This window comes from Rhinolophus hipposideros (genome assembly GCF_964194185.1).
Source record: "Rhinolophus hipposideros genome assembly, chromosome: 19".
Classification (NCBI taxonomy): domain Eukaryota; kingdom Metazoa; phylum Chordata; class Mammalia; order Chiroptera; family Rhinolophidae; genus Rhinolophus; species Rhinolophus hipposideros.
In genome coordinates, this window is record NC_138065.1 from 2,282,200 (window position 1) to 2,301,452 (window position 19,253).

At 49.9% G+C, this 19,253-nt stretch overlaps 1 protein-coding gene across 4 annotated transcripts in view; it reads left to right on the forward strand.

Annotated features, from left to right (window-relative positions):
• KCNN3 (potassium calcium-activated channel subfamily N member 3) overlaps positions 1–19,253 on the forward strand; it is a 149,747-nt gene that overhangs the window by 78,697 nt on the left and 51,797 nt on the right. For all 4 annotated transcript variants that reach the window (XM_081026253.1, XM_081026251.1, XM_081026252.1 and 1 more), the window contains exon 3: positions 8,703–9,121. In XM_081026253.1, the coding sequence (XP_080882379.1) occupies positions 8,703–9,121 (419 nt within the window). The remainder of the gene's footprint in view (positions 1–8,702; positions 9,122–19,253) is intronic.

The following is a 19,253-nucleotide window of genomic DNA, read 5'->3' on the forward strand; positions in this document are numbered from 1 at the left end:
GCCCGCAGTGGGTGAGCGGGGTAGGCTGCTGACTAATGCAGCTTTCAGCGCCTGGCTGCGATGTAAATGTACACGAGACGTGGGCCTTGAAATAGGTGCCTTTGTTCGGTTTTTGTGCATTCGCACTAGATGTCACAGGGTGGTCTAGTCAGAAGAGCTATGGAACAGGTAATGACATTGGCCTTGGGGGGTGGGGAGCCTTGTGAGAGGCACCCAGCTATTAACTCCTTCCAGCTGGGCTTTGTTCACAAAATCCTGGGGGTGGGTGGGCTTCTGAGGGATTTGAAGCTCTGCATAGGAAATTACCGGGTGGGAGAGAACGGGATGTCATTGTCCCTCCAAGAATGGCCATGCTCCAAACATCCCCATTAGGCTCAACTAGTGGTTTTCTCCAGGAACATTCTTTTTTAAAAAGTTACTTCATTGGGTTTTCAAAATTACAAAAGCAACATAGGCTGTGTTAACACAGAGGTGTGTTCTAATTATTCAAGGAAAAAATGAGTCAATTGTTTCCCCGATTCCCCCCGCCCACCTCCCCAGAGGCCCAGGCATTACCCGTTTGGGGATCAATCAGAAGGTGTTACCACCTGTGTGTGTCCATGTGAAAAATACACCGTGTATATGGTACATATATGGGATTTTCGTTTTTAGGTGTTGGTGTTTGCTTTTTAAAAAAAGAGGAATCTCACTATCCCCATTAGGCTGCAATTTTCTCTTGTTACTTAATATATCCCATGAACATTTTCTAAGTCAACACAAATAGACCCCCTTCATTAAAAAAAAACAACCCCAAAACAGCGAATAATGTCGCATGTGAGTGCCATCATTTATTCAACTCTTTCTCTACTGATGTGTATTCAGGTTGCTGCCAGGTTAGTGTGTTGTGTTTTGTTTTATTATTAGCAGTTCTAATAGCAGTTCTCATTAGCAGTTTGCTCCTAACTGTTCTTTGGTTTCTATCTTATGCGTATGCTGCAGAAGACTATTTTGCCTTTGGGAGAATTATAGAGATGGCAAACAATTACAATGGTTTTCTTTATAGTCATACTGGTTTTGTCATCTGAAGCTGTCACATTTTCAGACTATTCATCTGGGCAGTTTGTGTTTCCTGAGCAGGTGGGAGGCACGGTGGTGGCAACAGTGCAGGGAAGACAGGCTGTCCCCAAGGAGCCCTGTGGCAGCGTGGGCACCGGGCACGGGGCACCCACAAGCAGGTGGACAGGCCTGCCTCAGTGGGGAGCGCATGAGACTTCACAGATGAGAGCGTGGGCTCTGGGTTCAGGTCCTGTCGCCACCACTCACTTGCTGTGAGGTCTTGGGGAAGGTGACTCATCCGTACACCAGGGAAATCGCAGTACTTTCGCATGGTGCTGCTGTGAGGATTAAAAGGGTTAAGGTAGAGAAAGACACTTCGGATCAAGCCAGATGGGCTGCAGTTGCTATCTGCAGGGCCCGCCTCCACCCAGGACAGGAAATGCCCCTGCCCCAGAGGGTGACATTTCAGCTGGTCCTTGAGGACACGCCGAAAGGCATTTTAGTCATTTTGGGGAAAGCAGTCACTCCCCATCCACCACTAACACCCTGTCCTGACCTGGTTCTTCAGTACCCCAGGTTGTTGAAAGACCCAGGAACCTCTTTAGTTTTAGTTGCCAAAACACCCTTGGAGCCAGGGTTCCAGAACCCCTCCCCAGTGGCAAACTGGCTTGAGTTACAAGGGGTTGGGGTCTGGCAGCCCCTGTTAGCTGGCAAGCATTCAGCAGGAGCATTCATGTGTCAAAATGAAATGGAAATTTACCAGAAACTTCCTGTTGAGAAAAACAAGTCTTCTCCCCCCAGACGTAGCAGGTGTTCAGAAACTTTCTGACTCCCGGGTCCGCCAAGGCGCATAAAGACCCAGAAACAGCCGCTGGGCTGGCCTGAGGTGGGCAAACACTGGGATGGGTCCTGGCTCACTCAGCCTGGGACCAGGGCACAGTGGTCAAGATTGTGGACTTGGGAACACGTCTGCCCTGGCTTTAGAGCTTCGGTCTGCCGCTTATTAACTGTATAACCTCTAGCAAATTACTTAATCTCTCTGAGCCTCAGTTTCCCTATCTGTATAAAGGGAATAATAACACCTTTCTCTGAGCCCTGTTTAGGATTAAATGAGACAATGCCTATAACGCATGCAGCACAGGGCCTGTGAGGCTGCAATTGCAGGGTCTGATGGAGAGGTCACCTGCTCCCTCCCCTCTGCCCCTGAAATTGGGGCCAGCAAGCCAGACCTTCTGGCTGTCCTTCCACAGCTGCTATTTGAGGATTGGCTGTGGGGTACAGGGACTGGGGACTCCCCGAGGAGGACATCTAACCCTACCTGGGGTTGGGAAGAGGCCAACTAAGACGTGTGGAAAGGAGAGACACTGGATCTGGAGCTTCAAGAACGAGAAGGAGCTTCGGGTGAGAAACTGAGAAGAGAGAGCAGCTTGTAGAAACTCTGACCAACAGAAGTTCAGGGACCATGTATAACCTGGTTTGGCTGGAATGGGATGCGGGGTTGGCAGGGGACTGGCTGGGGCCATACAGGGAAGGGCCCTTTTGCCAAGTACAATTAGGAGGTTGGACTTGATCCTGAACTCTCTGGGGAGCCCCGAAAGGCTCTGAGAAGGGAAGTAACACGGCTTCTTTTGCATGTTAGAACACTCGCCTTGCCAGCTGGGAGGATGGTGGATGGGGCGGGCCACAATATGAGACCTGGGGGTGGCCACTGTAACCCAAGTGTTGGAGTGACCTTGCCCTTACTGCTTCAAGTACAATTGGGCATGAACTCCCACCCCACACAAGGAGGGGACCCCGCGTCTCTCCACAGGTCTCCGGGGGTTCTCGGGAACTTCCGTTTCTCTCTCTGCAGCTCCTCTCATGCCACCTCCTGCTTCTGCTGAATTCTCCAGCCCCATCTGCACATGGTGACTCCTGGGTGCCTGGCTCACCTCCCTGTCCCTTTATCCCCACGGGACCGTGATTAAGGAGGCCTTTGGCTTAGCTGGCTTTTCTGTGGGTTGACACCAAGGGGAGGGGGTGATGTCGCTGGTGGCACAGCAAACATCATGACATTGAACTTTGCATGGTCTTGTTTGTGAAAGTCTCACGACAGTTCTGCTGCGGCTGAGTGGGCCCTCCCCTCCCCCGTTTTGGGACTGGCCCAGGTGCCCGTCAGCCACTTCCCCTGTCCTCCTGATCCCTCAGCCTGCAGCCCCCACCTCCAATGTCCCCGTTCGTTTCTAGGGCAGATAAATGAAGCCCTGTGTTGATGTCCCCTGAATCTACCCCAACCGTGCCCAACAGGAAGCGTCTTCATTAGCAAACACGCTGTGGTGTCTAGGTGGCTTCTAAGCAAAGATGGTGTCTTCCCCAGGGGGGCTCTACCCTTCGGGGACCGAGGAGGACGGGACAGATGAACTTGGATTTTTTGTCAGTGGGAATGAAAGCAGCTGCCTTCGTTCCACAAACAGAGCCCTGTCTGGATGGCTAATCACAACGCGGGTTTCCCAGGCTGGCGCAGACCCAGCCTAGTTTCATTGTATATTGATTCTGTGGTCGGGGAAGGCTCTTCTGAGAAATGAACATCTTAAAGAGTGAGCTTGAGTTTTCTTCAGAATAAAACCAAGTAAAACCCAAACTGGCTAGTCCCCAGCGTGGAGGGTTCTGCCCAGCAGGCTGGCAGGGAAGGGCTTCGACCTGGAAACACACAGCAGGCTGCAGGGCCCTGGGCAATTGACTTCACCTCTCTGAGTTTCAGTGTCTTCATCTGGAAAATGGGCGTAATAGTTCTTCCTGATAGGAAGGCTGTGAATGGCAATGAAACAGTATGTGCGGAGTTGCCTGGCTAGGCCTATAGTTGGGTTTGGGGGTAACTTTGACACATGAGAACACTACTGTAGGCTGAATTGTGTCCCCCTGAATTCATATGTTAAAGCGTTAACCCCCAATGTGACATATTTGGAGAAAGGGTCTTCAAGAGGTAATTAAGATTAAATGGTGTCACGAGAATGGCCTTGTGAGAAGAGAGAGAGGAGAGAGGTCCTTCTCTCCTCTCTTTCTCTCTGTCTTTCTCCCTCCTCTCTCTGCCATATGAGGACACAGTGAGAAGGGGGCCAGCCAGGAAGAGGGCCCTCCCCAGAACCCCACCATACTGGCCCCCAGATCTGTCCAGCCTCCAGAACTGTGAGAAAATTAGGTTCAGTTGTTTAAGCCACTCAGCCGTGGCACGTTGTTCCGGCGGCCTGAGCTGACTCATGCAGTCATGTATGTAACCTGTGAGCGTGTGTATTTAGAAAGTTGTGAGGGGCACGTGGCCCCACTGGGCCTGAGCCTGTGGCCTCCCTGCTCCTCGGTGGCTCCTTCCAAAGCCTCCAAGGCCCCAGCAGACAGGACCTCCTGCGGCACCACCCTCACTTATCCCCCACGTGGGCCTTCCTCCTTTCATCTCGCAGCCTCTCCATGCCACCTTGGGCCTTGGCTCATGCTGTCTCCTCCACCTGTCATGTGGACCTTTGCAGGGCTAACCATCTACGTAAAGGTCTGCTCCTCAGAGGGCCCTGCCTGCCGGACACAGTGCAGCCTCTACCCAGACGGCTCTCGTTTCCTTTGCCCTCTCTTAGTCTCTTCCTAGAAGGCAACACTCACTGAAATGAAATGGTTTGCCCATTTATTGTCTGGTTTTCTCCACTAGAGTTTAAGCTCCATGAAGACAGAGGCCTTGTCTGTTTGTTCTTGCTATGTTCCGAGAGCTTAGCCCGGTGACTGTTACATAATAGGGACTCAACTCATACTGAATGAATGAATGAGTGAATGAATGAATGAACCAGCCGATCTGGGGAAAGCTCCATGCCTGCGCATCCAGCATCTCTTGAACTTGACCCAAGTTCCTTGATTTCCAGCACCGCTCCTTGTGTCCATCCATCCAGCTAGAGGCTTTCTGGTTCAGCCAATGGTTTTCCAACTAAAGTGTTCCACGGAGGGGTACGGGTCCCCCACAGAGAGCTGGGCTGGGGGAGGTGGTGAAGGAGTCGGCCTTTGAATGCTCTCTCTCCCCTTTCAACTAGAACAGCTCTGAGTGTATCTGTTTCCATACTGGGCTTATATGAAAAAAATCTCATGAGATGAAATGGCCCCACAGCTGGGAGAGAATGGAAAATCACACATTGGATCCAACCCTTCCTGTTACAGAAGAGGAGTCTGAGGACCAGAGAAGGAAAGGGACAGAGGGTCCGTGGCAAAATGCTATACCTCAGGGGTGCCTCGGTCAGGGATCAAAGAATTTTTTGTTGTGTTAGAGAAAAAGACTTACTTCCTCAAATGCCATAGCTTGGCTTTCCTTCTCTAAGAACTGGGGACAGGAGGGGATTTTGGTCACCCTTGGTCTCTGGCTATTCCAGACAAACTTCAGCCTCAGAAGTCCCTGTGGGTTCCCAAGCACTCTGCAGGACATGACAGGTGAGCTCTGCCAGGGGCAGCGCTCAGAAAAACCCAGGCTGAAGAGGCACCGGGAGCCATGACACACGGCCAAGTGCCATTTGGCTCAGTCTGGCACAGCCGCTGGAGACCGGGAAGATTTCTTCTCAGAAAGACCCCGAGCTGGCTAGCATGGACCCCAGCCTCTGACAGCCTTTGTGGTAGAATCAGACTTTTCTGACAGCCCATGTGCCTGCTGGCATCTTTCAGAGTTACCTTTTTTCAACCTGTGCTTTCCCCCCTCCTCCTTTCTCCCTTTCTTCAGCTGGCTCCATGGTGCATTTGCTGACTGGAAATTTTATGTTAACCATTACTGCAAACCCAGGAGTTCATTTTACCACTGGCAATCAGCTCTTGTCCTCGGGGAAACCTAATTAGGTATTACAGGACTTTTGATGTCATTTCCATGGAAACCCCCATCGTAATGGTGCGCATGCAGAATATATGCTCTAGGGAGTTTGAAAAAAAAAGTACATATATATGTCATTACTGGATTTTAAGAAAATCTTCCATTTTTTCCCCTCTTGCTTTTTTTCTGCATATATATTTTTAAATGATGGAATTTTTCCCTGGAGTTTTTCTCCCACAGAGAGAGAACAATAGAGAACAGAAAAGCCCTTTTCCATTTTCTCTACTGTAATTTAAAAAAAAAAATTCACAGTTGCGCACGAATGAAAGTTTTTCAGATCGGTCAGAATGTCTAAGCAGGATCTCCCCTAATAGCTGAGAACATTTTAATGAAAGACATGGCTTAAATAAAGAAACTGAAAGGCCTCAAGGCTTTCAAAATAGAACGGGGAAAGCTGGTGTGTCCAATGAATCAACTCCAAACTTATTTACCCTGAAAGGGAAAGAAAAAAAAAAAAAGGCAGGTTTCCTATGTGCCTCGCGTGGGGCTGGTGATCAGCATGCTGTCAGGCTTACAGTGGAGGCTCTGGGATGGCAGTCTCCCTGCCGGGACAGCCCACTCTGGGCCCTGCAGCTAACACACGGGGGGTCCAGAAATGCCACTTGAACCGACCTGTTTGGAGGTGACCAGATGGCCCTTCAGAGTCACCCCATGGGGGGCTGTGAGAAACTCTAAGAGGGCAGTGTGCAGACATGGTTTGGCTGAGGTGGGGGTGCAGGTGGAAGGGCCTAGCAGACTTTACAGAGAGAGAACGAGAACGAGACAGAGAGAGCGAGAGAGCGAGACAGCGAGAGAGCGAGAGAGCGAGAGAGAGAGACTCTTACACACCCATGTGCCACAGCTAAAATTCCAGGGTTTCTGGAGAATCCATAAATAAGCAGAATCATTGTCTTTGATACTTCTGATTGGCCATTCAAGGATGGCATGCCCACGCTAGCTGCCAGCTGATCTCTTTGCCCCCAGGAGCCCTATCAGCACAGGTTATCAATCTGCAACCTGGAATGTCTATCTGCCACTCACAGGCCCCCACATCCGACCTGAACGCCCCTCCACTGTTTACGAATGTCTCCCAGGCCAACGTCTTAATAATCCCTCACATTTTTAGAGAAGGTAGTAAAGCACATCCCCTTTATTATCTGTAACATTGGGTGCTAATGCTAATCCCGTGAGTGGGCAGGGTCAAGGCTAACAGTTCCATGATAGAGCTGTGGGAACAGGCTCCGAGAAGTGGCGTCAGCCACCTGAGATCACGCAGCCAATACCTGGATGTGTGAGACCTCAGTCTAGCTCTCCAGCCTCTAAGCACGTTGTGTGTCGCCATCTCCCCCCCCTCCCTGCCCCAACGCTCCACACCAGGAAACTGAAACAGAAGCAGGGCACCTGAGAGGTGGTGGCGACCCTGCCAGGGGACCAGCACCTGCCCTTCAGGTTGGGCAGAGCGATGACACACCCTCCCCTTTAACTTGTCACAAAATCTCGTCCCCCATCAGGCAAATCAAAGGGGTCTGTGACTCGTTGCTTCAGTTTCTGCCCAGAGTGAACCCAGTTACCATAGAAAGATGCAATTCTTTATTACAGGGTGGATGGTTTTCATTTTGAAGAGTTTGCCCAGTCATGTCACAGTGGCTTGGCCTGTCAGCGGCAGTTAGGAGTGGAAGGAACCCTTGGAATAGCCATTAGGTCTTTCTGTTTCCACAGACGGTGGAGACCTGTGTCTGGAAACGCGCAGGCTCAGCTGTGCTGGGGAGGGAGAGAGGGGGAGTAGGCTGGGTGCTGGGTACCTGCCCTGTCCAGAGGTCACACCTTCTTAATTAGAGCCCCCTGGGTTGAGGGCGGCTCCTCAGCCTGTTGTTCCCCTAGTGCCTTCTAGTTCCCCTCCATGATTCTCATCACCGGGCTGTGCTCAGGGTTGTTCTGTTCAACCCCGAGTCCTCTCAGAGAGACAGGCTTGCGAGCAAAGTCTGGGGCTTCCCCTTATGTGAACCCCAGCATGACTCTGGGCTGTGCACACAGCAGGTGCTCCATAAATGCTTGTTTCAGCGCCTTTGCCCATCCTCCTGGCATGGCAGTGGGAATCGCAGCTTCACGGAAGGTTAGGGCTGGAAGGGGCTTAGACGTTGCTGAGTCCAGCCCTCATTTTACAGAAAGACTGACCCCATCCATTAATAATGCTAAAAATAATCATAGCTAATCCTTACAGAGCGTTTCCTGAGTCCCAGGCAGGATTCCGTGCACTCTGCATAACACATTAGATGGTAGTTTCACAGCGGCCGCTAGGCAGCAGGGTTTGTCATGGTCCCAGAGGAGCAAACTGAGGCCCAGAGAGGTTTGGTGACTTACCCAAGGTCACAGAGCCGGTCAGAGTTGGGATCAGGATGCAGACCCAGGCCGCCCCTCTCCAGGTCCCACCCCACTGACACCCCGCTGCGGGGGGTGAGAGCACAGCGCTGCCAGCAAACACCCGTGGGGCCCTTCTCTGAAAGGGGGAGGAGTCTGCCAGCCCGAGTGCCGCCCTCACCCAGGAGACAAGTTTTCCATCTCCCCCGCCCCCTGGCTCGGCTCAGGCCCAGGCAGGAGCTCAGGGACCTGGTTTTCGTGGAAATGAGCTGTTTTTCCTCCTCCTCACGAAACAGCCAGTTTGGGGACACCCTGGGGCAGGAGGGGACCTGGGGACGCAGGCAACAGACGCGCGCAGAGCGGGGCGTGCGCATCCGCAGCCCCAGCCCGGGCGCCCGCGCGCAGAGGGCGCTGTCCCGCGGAGGGTCGGTCGCGGCCGCTCTAACCGGCTCTCTGCTCCCGCCAGCTCTTCGTGATCGACAACGGGGCGGACGACTGGCGGATAGCCATGACGTACGAGCGCATCCTGTACATCAGCCTGGAGATGCTGGTGTGCGCCATCCACCCCATCCCCGGCGAGTACAAGTTCTTCTGGACGGCGCGCCTGGCCTTCTCCTACACGCCGTCGCGCGCCGAGGCGGACGTGGACATCATCCTGTCCATCCCCATGTTCCTGCGCCTGTACCTGATCGCCCGCGTCATGCTGCTGCACAGCAAGCTCTTCACGGACGCCTCGTCGCGCAGCATCGGGGCGCTCAACAAGATCAACTTCAACACGCGCTTCGTCATGAAGACGCTCATGACCATCTGCCCCGGCACCGTGCTGCTCGTGTTCAGCATTTCGCTGTGGATCATCGCCGCCTGGACCGTGCGCGTCTGCGAAAGGTATTTCCACGGGTCCCTCGCCCTCCGCGCACCGAGCCCTGCGTGGCGTGGGGGCGGGGGGAGGGGCAGGGAGCCCGCGTGTGGGTGCCGCGGGGGGGAGCGGCCACGAGACACGGGGACAGGGGGAGGGTGCGAGCTGGAACGTGGGGACGTCGGCACCGAGCTGCGCTGGGAAAAACCGCGTGGGAGTCATTCCTCGTCTTCTGTCCCCTCTTTGTTAACCGGTAGGCCATGCATTCTAGTTACATTGTTCACCCTGCCTGGTGTATAACCCGTCGGCAGTTTCTGTGCTTTCTCTTCCTCTTGGAGATGAAGGACCCTCTCCAGCATTTTAAAGGCTCTGAGAAGTCCTGCAGTGATGAAACGGGTTTGCTTCTCTTTGGCCCAGATGTTCTCACAAGTACCCTCCCACAAGCCCTTTCCAGTGTATAACAGAACCCTCCCGAAGCCTGGCTGCTCCAAGTGGGGGCCACAGGCCGGCAGCTTCAGTGTCCCCGGAACTCGTCAGCATGCAGAACCTCAGGCCCCGCCCCGGAACTACTCAACACAATTTGCATTTTCACAAGTTCGCTAGATGACGTGTATGCACCTTAAAGCTTGAGAAGCATTGAGCTGATGGAACATACTTTGGGAAACATGGTTTGAGGAGGCTGGTGGCTGGACAGTGACTCAGAGAAACAGCTGGTGGGAGAGAAGGGCGATATGGCCTCACAGAGATCTGAGGCTCTAACACGTAATGCCAGCCCCTCACAACAGCCTTCGCCAAGACTCAAGGGCAGGGTTTGTCACCACTCCTTCCACTGCCATCCTCACGCAGCCCTTGGTGACTCCTCTCCCTTTCAGGCTGACCCTGGATATTTATTATAATCTGATTTCACAGGTGGAGCCTGAACACCTAGCTTAAAAACCTGGATTCTGTGCCTAGGTAGCTGTGAGATCTTGGGCAAGTCACTTAACCTCTCTGGGCCTCAGTGTCCTCATCTTACAATGATGGTCTCCTGAGATAGAAGGAAGATATGTTCACTCGAGAGGTTATTACATTGGGAGGCCTGGTCAAACATCCCGTGTAATTTTCACAGATGCTGGCAGCCACCCTTACTTAATTCATCAGCACTTACAACCGTATTGCCAGGTCTCTCATGCACCAGTGTCCCAGCAGAGAGAAAATGAGCAGAAGTCTGGAGGAGAGTTAGCCTAAAAACATCGCATGTGGGTAGTCGAGCCAGATTTCCCACCTATTTTGAGATGTTCTGTTTGCAGACATTCCTTTTAGATATTTGGCCGGCAGACACACAGTCATACTAAGGGAGTGCAGGACGAGGGCCCCCAAGCCTGGCACGGTCAGTCTTGGCAAGCCAGTGCTGTGTCACGAGACACTCGTGACGTGCAAAGCCCCAGGGACACATGGTACCCCCCCCCCCATCCAGGAGCCCGCCATCATCTGCTCTGTGGAAGACCACACTTCACGATGCTTCGTGAACCTTCTCTGGTAAGCAGACGCTCTTTCTGCAGTGGAGAAAGCATGTGCTTGGGGTCCAACCCCATAGAACTCTTTGCTAAGCCGCAGTGGGCCTCAGTTTCCTCATCTACAAGCTGTGGATGATAATACCTGCTTGGCAGAATTTGTTGTTACGGCTAAGCAAGGTTGTTATGTGAACTGTACACTCAGTCCACTGAGAGTGAAAATTCGTAGTAATTACGGAGATCCATTGCTAACACGGGGGAATTTGGTGGCTGTCTTCTGATTATAGTAGGGACAAACCCGTTCCTACCACAGGTAGACTAGGCTCTTCCTGTTTTCCTTGGTAAGTGATGGAAGGCGGGTCTTCCAACAACAGTAGTTGAATTTGCATACCCCTAGAGGTGTTGGAAAGCTTCCTCCTCCTCCTCACACAAACCTCGTTTGGCACATACGGTCGCCTCATTTTTCAGACAGGCCAGTGGGCTGAACAGGGGACAGAGTACCTGAAAGTGAGAGTCATTGTTTATTGAACGTGTCACAGGTACAGGTGACTATTTTTTACAGGAAAATAAGTGTGTTTCAGAGCGCATAGTTTGCAAATGCCCCATTGCATTTCATTTGGCATCAAATGACCCTGCTGAGGCTGCTGAACTGAGGCTGGGTCACCTGGGCCCCCGGCAGACCCCAGGCCTCTGACATGACAGGGAAGCCCCAGCTGAAGTCCAGGGCATAGGCCCAGAGAAACAATAAGCGAATGGCAAGTTCTCTGAAAGCCACCCCCTTCTCTCATAGAAAGGCCCTTTGGCCAAAGGCTTCTGCTTACATCTGACGTTGAAGCCACAGTGGGTGTCCTCACTGTGCCTGTTCTCAGGAGCTTACCTGGTGCCAGTTTATGTGAAATGCTTCATATGCTTCCTGGGTTTGCCCTCGCAATCGACCTATGACAGGTACCGTGACTGTCCCCATTTTAGAGTCGGGGAAATGGATGTAAAGGCACCAGCCCGAGGTCTCAGAGCTAGTCAGTATGAAGCCGAAACTTGAGCTTGGTTCTGACTCTGAACGTCGTGTCTGTCTTGCCGCTCCGGGCTGAATCCTGCTCTTGCTGGGAACCCGTGGCCGAGTCGCTCCCGGTGACTTTCCCCATCTGAGTGTTTCAAAGCCACGGACACTGACACTTAAATCCCAGCCTTGCTGTGTTGCCGCCTCCCACATCTGTGCTCTTTATCACTTTATCACACTGTCCTCAGGGCTGACTTCGTGTTAGATTTAAACAGATCCGAAGGTGGTGGCGGCTGTGGCGTGCCGCCCAGGTGCCCCCTCCAGGCCCAGGCTCTCATTCCCTCAGCCAGCCTTGTCCGCTGTGGCCGAGTTCCTCTCCCAGAGCTGCTCTGGCTGAAGGGAGCTGCCTCAGCCAAGGTCAAGGCCCCTGCCCAGGGCCAGCAGGCAGCCGGTGACTTGTCCATGCAGGAGCTTAAAGGCCCAGTCCCTTCACCTCCAGGGCCACCAGGGCTCCCTGGGGAGTCACCAGAGGCCCCTGTCATGTCTGCATGGCACTTTGTCTTCTCCCTCTGCCCAGTCCTGCCTCCCTCCCTCCCCACTGGGGGTGACCCTGACAGCAGCCCCAACAAACTTCCCGCACCCCAATCTCAGTCTGAGACTCTTTCTGAGGAATCTGACCTATAGAACTATGAAAACGTGTATGAATAAGTATGTTTCTTCCTAGTCAGGCAACGCACTTCTCTGAAAAGATCAAGCAATTTCTTTTAGAATCAAGCTTAAATGACCATTGTCCTGTCTCAGTGTCACATAATAAGCAAGACTGGCCAAAACCTTGAGACAAGAATTAATCAACCAGAGGCTGGACAGAAACTGGGACGGGGGCTGCTTTGGGGGGGGTCAAAGCATCGGGCTGGGGTGGCAGGATGATGTGGGCACAATGGCCTTGGTCTCTGTGATCTGATAATGGTCCTGTCACCTAGCTAGCAGAGGGAATAAACGACTTGCCCAAGGTCACATCGCAGCGCTGTGATGGGTTCCAGAAAAACTCCTGCTAGCTCGTCCCCATTCTAGGTGGCTTCCATCAGCCTGGACTTATCTCTAGTTGTACGCACACACTTCTGAGGTTGCTATGGAAATCCCGCTTCAGTAAGACGCATTTTGAAAGACGTTTCTCATATCTTGGGCTGGCTTTTATGTGACAAGAGGGTTTTTCACATTTGCTCCTTCCAAGGAGGGAGGGGGCACTCATAGTGACCCAGAGCAGCGTGCTGTGGGCAGGGCAGCAGCCGGCCTCCCAGAGGCAGCTCCGACAGCAGGCGTCTTTTCCTTGGACCCCCCTGAGGCACTGTATCATGGGTCCCGTGGCCTGACAGCTGTGGCACTCGGCATTCTCTGGGATTCTGCTGGCCGCCAGCCCACCTCCCACAGACCACCCAGAGCCCGTCTGAGGAACCTCCTCATTAAACACTGCCACACACCGGGGGGACTTGCTGGTGAAGGGACCATCGCCAGCTTTGGTCCTCAGGGCACTCGGCTGGGGAGGCGGGCTTTCCTGGCATGCCCTGCACAAAGGTCTGCCAGCTCACATGTGTGTGTGGGTCTCCCTGGGAGGAGCAGAGGGCTTCCCGGAGCATGGTTGGAGTGGGCTGAGTCAGGTTTGGTAAGTGACCTTCCAGCCTCTCCAATGGACTCCCTTTGGAGTCTTCCGTCCTGAGGCCCCATGTTGTACACGGGCTGCCTCAGTATCTCAGGCCCCCAGCTTGCCAACAGGTCTCTGGGGACGATGTTAGGGACATGCATCTTTTTTCTGCATATTTGTATTATCACGAGAAATCTGCTTCTGGAGACCTGGCCCCTTGGACTGGAGAAAAACCATCAGTGGTCCCTTCTTTCTCTCATTCAAACGGAGAATCTGAGAAAGGGAGACAAAAAGAGGCTTCCTTCGTCCACTCTCTCCTGCCTCAGGCACAGACACCCAGCTCTGCACCAGCCAGAAGCCGGGAGCAGGAACCTGCCTCCCGTTCCCCATCTCCTTCCCACAAACTCCTCTCACCTTTGCCAGAGCCTGCAACTCCAAGGAAGCAGGAGGGAGATTGTCTACAGGGTGCAGCCCGCTGCATGGCGTGACGCGAGTCCCAAGGCAGAGTGCTCGTGTGCGGGGCTGAGCTGAGAAGGCCCTGGGAACCGTGGGCCCAGGGCTGGTTTCTCATGGTCCCTGGGGTGGGAGGCACAACCTCCAATGTGGACCCCCTGGGATGATGGGAAGAAATGATCAGAAAAACTTCTAGTCATAGTTATTTTAATCTAAAAAATTAAGCTTTGCTAATATTTAATATGCAGGTAGACAGTAAAACGTGGGTGCAATTTGTGATGAATATATATATATATATATATATATATATATATATATATATATATATATATATATTATAGAGAGAGGGAGGGAGAGAGAGAGAGAGAGAAAGGGAAGGATGTGCACATGAAAATGTTTTACTAGTTGGAGTCCGTGATTCTAAAGATTTGTAAACCGCTGGTTTGGCGTGTCAGAGGACTAGTTGGTGAGGAAAGTATTCTGCCACACCAGCTGAAGCCTGCTAGAGCCGGGCGCCCTGCCCTCTAGCTGGAGAAGGGAGAAGTCGGCACCCCAGGGGGCAGAGGAGGCCTAAGGCAATCCTGCCTCCCCAGACCAGGTGTGCACTGGTCACTGCAAATTGAAAGATGAATTCACGACGGGGTGGGGGACAGTGAGGAAAGGAGAGAGGGCAGGGGCTCTTATAGGAGGCCTTTGAAACCAATCTGCACAGCATCCAGAAAGCAGAAAACAATCCTGAAGATGCTGGAGAATGTTGAATTACGAGGAACAAAAAGCACCCTTAGAAGATTCTTAGGCATCCCTAACAGGGAGGATATAAGATGTGACAGAGAAGAGTGGGCCCATGTGAAATGAAACTGTATGTGGCGTCGAGTGCCAGGATTGTTTTAGCAAAGAGAAACTCCGCACTGGGGGCTCTGAAGTTTTGAAAGTTGGAATGTGGAGGACAGACTTCCAAGTGCTCTCGAACTGCAGAAGACAAGAACAAAGAGAGGAGAGAAGATGGGGAATGGGGCCGGCTAGAGTCAAGGCTAAATCCGAGGGCCAGGGCCGGCCCGGTGGCTCAGGTGGTTGGTGCGCCGTGCTCCTAAGGCTGAGATCTCGGGTTCAAAAAGAAAAAAAAACGAAAAAAAAAACTGAGAGCTAAGTTGTTTTGGAGGAAGAAACCAGAAGAATAATTTAGACAAATGCATGATCAAGGACCTGCACCAAAAGAAACTTTTCCAGGATTAGCCCACTGGAAAGGTGGTGGGAGGTTAAGGTTAGGCTGATCAAAAAGGCTTTCTGTTTCCGTTGGAAGGGAGGTGAGATAACTTTTTTTTGTGTGGAAAATTTACTGAATCATAAGGGTAAGGAATCCTGGAAGCATGCAGGCAATGCGGGGCTGACTTTTCCTCAGGAACCGTAAATCCCAGGGCACTTAGGGCGTTACTGTCGTTCACACGAGGAAACAAGAGGAACAAAAGCCATTCCTGGAGTTTTGTGGGCTCAGAAGGTAAACACCCTACGCTTTGGGGACACTCGCCTACCGGTTGGCCAAGGGATGAATCATAATTAAGATCTTGGTAATGGAACATTGTGAGAGAAAGACTGGTGGACAGCACTGACACCAGGTGACGTGAAATCCAGATGACATTTAAGCATGGTTGCAAAACCAAGTTCTAATGTAAAAAAAAAAAATGATTTTAGAAAGAGTAGCTATGTGAAATAAAAACAATAATTCCACAATGATTAGAGGGTTGCAAACCCTCAGATTAGAAGGGTCAGAGACGAAGGCCAGAAAGGAATAGTAAAAGCATGCTGCATTCATCATCTTAGGTAGAAGAGAATTTCAAAAGCCTAATCACTTGATTTTAATAATTAGAGAAATGTAGTTTACATCATTATTTTTAACTTAAAGATAACCACAGATGGAATTTTTAAAGTATAACAATAGTACCAACCAGGTATCATTTCCCTTGACCCGTACCACAGCTCTGTGAGGTATTATCTCTGTTCTACAAGTGAGAACACTGAGGCACAGAGAGGTTAAGCAATGTGCCTGGGGTCACAGAGCCAGGGAGAGGCTGAGGTGAGGCCACAACACCCTGCCTGAGAGCCTTGCTTTTCCCTACCCTGAAGATGTGTGCTTTCCGCATTCCCGGATGAGACACACAAACAACATCAGAGACAGAAAAACAAAGGAAGCAAGAAGGAAGAATTTAAAAACACAAAGCATGAAACAAGATGAGTGAAAACCAGGCTTAAAATTTATAACAATCGACATAATTGAGTTTAGCTTCCCTTTGAGAAGACAATGCCTCTTACCTAGATAGGATTTAAAAAGCAAAATTTAATTTCATGCTATTTACAGAGGAGGTACCTGAAATGGAAGGACCCAGAAAAATAAATGAATAACAAAGATTTCTTAGGTATGTGCAAACCAAAGGGTAACTGAGTAGAAGTCACCATTTTAAACCAAGTTTCATTCAAAGCAAAAATCATTAAATGGTCCAAAGAAACCATTTAACATAGATAAAAAGACTAAACTCAGTAAAACTGTGAAATTTTATGCAAAAGTAAATAAATAAGGAGGTTGAGAATCTGAATAAATACTGAACTTTGTAGCCTGTAAACAAATAATACATTTTTTAAAGCATTCATGGAACATTTACAAAAGTCCATCAACTTCTTGACTACATGTTTCAAAACATCAGAAAGAATTTTCAGGCATATTCTCTAATTACAAGGCCATAAATCTTCAACAGAAAGGAAACTTTTGGGGGGACTTTTAAATCAGTCTCTTCAATTACAACTTGGTCAGAAGAGAATTATTCGAGCTACTATTTGAAAGGTTATAATGACAGTTCTATATATCAAAACTCAGGGTGTGACCAAAGTTGTACTCAGATGAAAAGAATCCTTCAAGTTTTTCATTTTTTAAAAAAAGGAAGCATGAAAATTGAATTTATTAAAAGAACAAAACAAACTTCAGGAGAGCAGATGAAGTTTGTAACAAAGACAGACAGGAATTAATGAATTTAAGAAAAACCCAGAAGAACAGAGTTTATGAATCTAAAAGATACCAATGTCTAAGAAATCTAATCGAGAAAAAGAGTTAGGAAACAAACAAAATTAGAAATTTTAAGGGGAGAATAACTACTGATTCTGAGGATGTTTTAATAAATGAGCTCAATTTTTTTTTTTTAAAGCGAAGGCCATTGAGGGGAACTTTTTCTACTAGATATTAAAATGTATTATAAAACTAAAGTCCTTGTGACCCTACTGAAAAATCAGTGATGACAGATCGATGAAACCTAATGGAAAATTCCGAAATAAACCCTAGTGTGTAAGAACCCAATACATAAGAAAGAAAACCAATTAAGAAGCACTAGATTACTCAATAAATGTTAAAGGGGAGATTTGATAGTTGGATGACAAATCAAATTAGAACTCCATCTCTAACCAGCCACTAAAAGAAATTCCAAGCGGAGTTAGATGTAAAAGAAGAACCATGAACAAACTCTAGAAAACAAAATGAATATTTAATCAATTCTGAGATGGGAAAGAGCATAAAAATCTCAGAAGAGAAGAAACATGAAGGAAAAGACTGGTGTATTTGATAACATCCTACATACAATTTTACATTTCTGTCCTTCAAAAATATAGACTTATTTAAAAAGCAAATGTTACGGTAGGAAAAATATTTGCCATAAACATGACAGGAGGCAAATATCCCTATTTACAAAGCAGTCTTAGATACCAGTCAGAAAAACTCATCTTCTCAGTAAATAATAAGCTAAACATAAAAGATAATCAGAAAGGAAGAAATACAAAAAGCCAATAAAATGAAACACAGATACATTCAGCCTCACTGATCAAGGAACTACAAATAAAAACTGCAAGGAGAATGACTTTTTCCCCTCTGGAATTGACAAAATTTTAAATAAATATACTTCAGTGCTTAACAAGTTGTTGTTGTTGGTGGGGTGGGTGGGTTGTTTCTCTCACCCTGATGGCAAGAAGGAAAACTAGCACTGCCTTTCTGGAAAACTGTAACAGTTCTGTCACGGGCACCTGTACAAGTTTGTAACTTTAAGCCAGTCATGCTCTTCCAAGGAAGCTGTTCTAAGTAATAGCACACCCATATGATGGCTAGTTAGGCAGCAGTTTTTTAAAAAATCAGCCTTTTGAAGACTATAAGGTAGGAAGACAGCCATGGTGTGATCTTTGTAAAAGAAGCACACAAAATAGTATTACACAGGATGTTATCAGTTTAAAACATACAGGTATTATAATATGCAGAGAAAATGATTGGGAAATACTATAAATATTAAGTCGTTTACTCTGTGGAATGTTACATGTGATAGTTTCCATTACATCGTATTGTATTTTCTACCATGAGAATGCATGACTTAATACACAAGTGTTTGTTTTTTGATGGAAATAGGTAGCATTTGTTTTTTCTCCCGTCCCCAAGCCCCTTTTCGTCTTCCACAGGGCCTCATGTCTGACATCAACAGGGCTTGGCGAGTACGGTTCAGTGGCTCCGTTTTCACCTACAATTCTCTCCGAAAAGAGCAATGGGACGTTGCTGGCAGAGGGTTTCCCTTCCGACCTCACAGCCGTTGACTTCAGTGGTTAGGGCGGCGGCCGAGTGCTTTCTCCTGGCGGGGGTGGCCCTTAGAGGCCTCTGTGGCCGCAGGACGTGTGTGGGAGGACCAGTGTCCATGCAGGTGGAGTTCTGCAGGTGATGGGTGACCCGAGGCACGGCTCCCTTCGCTCTTCAGCACCGGGGGCTGTGGGCTGGCCACGGGCGCCCCCCGGGGAAGGCGGGAGGGCGTGGTCAGTGGGGAGAAACCTCCTATGGGCAGGTACCTCCCGCACGGCCAAGGCTGATGTGGGCGGGGCCGAGGCTCGGCCCGACAGACGGCGGCGGGCGGGGGGAGCTCCAACTTGGGGGCCGGGTGGGCGGGGCCTCCACGCGAGGGCGGGCCGCGGAGGAGGAGCCAGCAGGGTTCAGGTTCTATCCGCGCAGCGCCCTCGGGCAGCCAGGGGTGGCCTCCGGGCTGAGCTCCCCGCTGCAGGGCCGCTTCTCATTCTCATTTCCTGTGCAGATTTTACGTGGTGGTGTTTTTTTCCCATTCCTACTCCTTCACTTTCTCTTTCTGTTATTTCTGATTCAACACACTTCTTTCCTCTTTCTCGTTGGAGCTCTCCTGAGAAAGCTCTTTGGAGCTTTCTAATTTTGTGCTCTCTGACGCTTCAGCATGAAAACCGGTCATCTGTGATAAGGTTCTTCCTCCCTTTATTTACATTAAATAATAATATATTACTTGGACATTATATTTTAATTAATGGATGACACCTCTTAGGAGAATCAAGAGCTGGGGAAATGAGGGAAATTTCCGTACAATTGGCATTCCGAAGCACTAAGGTTGGGACAGTGTGGGTGCAAAGTGAACTCCATATTACAGTGAGAAAGCATTCCGTTTCCACTTGAGTCAATCCCCAAATGACACCAGCCTCTATTACACTAAAGCCGGGGTTTCCCTCTGTTCCTTCTGCTGGGAAGTGACCGGTGCCGTCTTGCTGCTTCC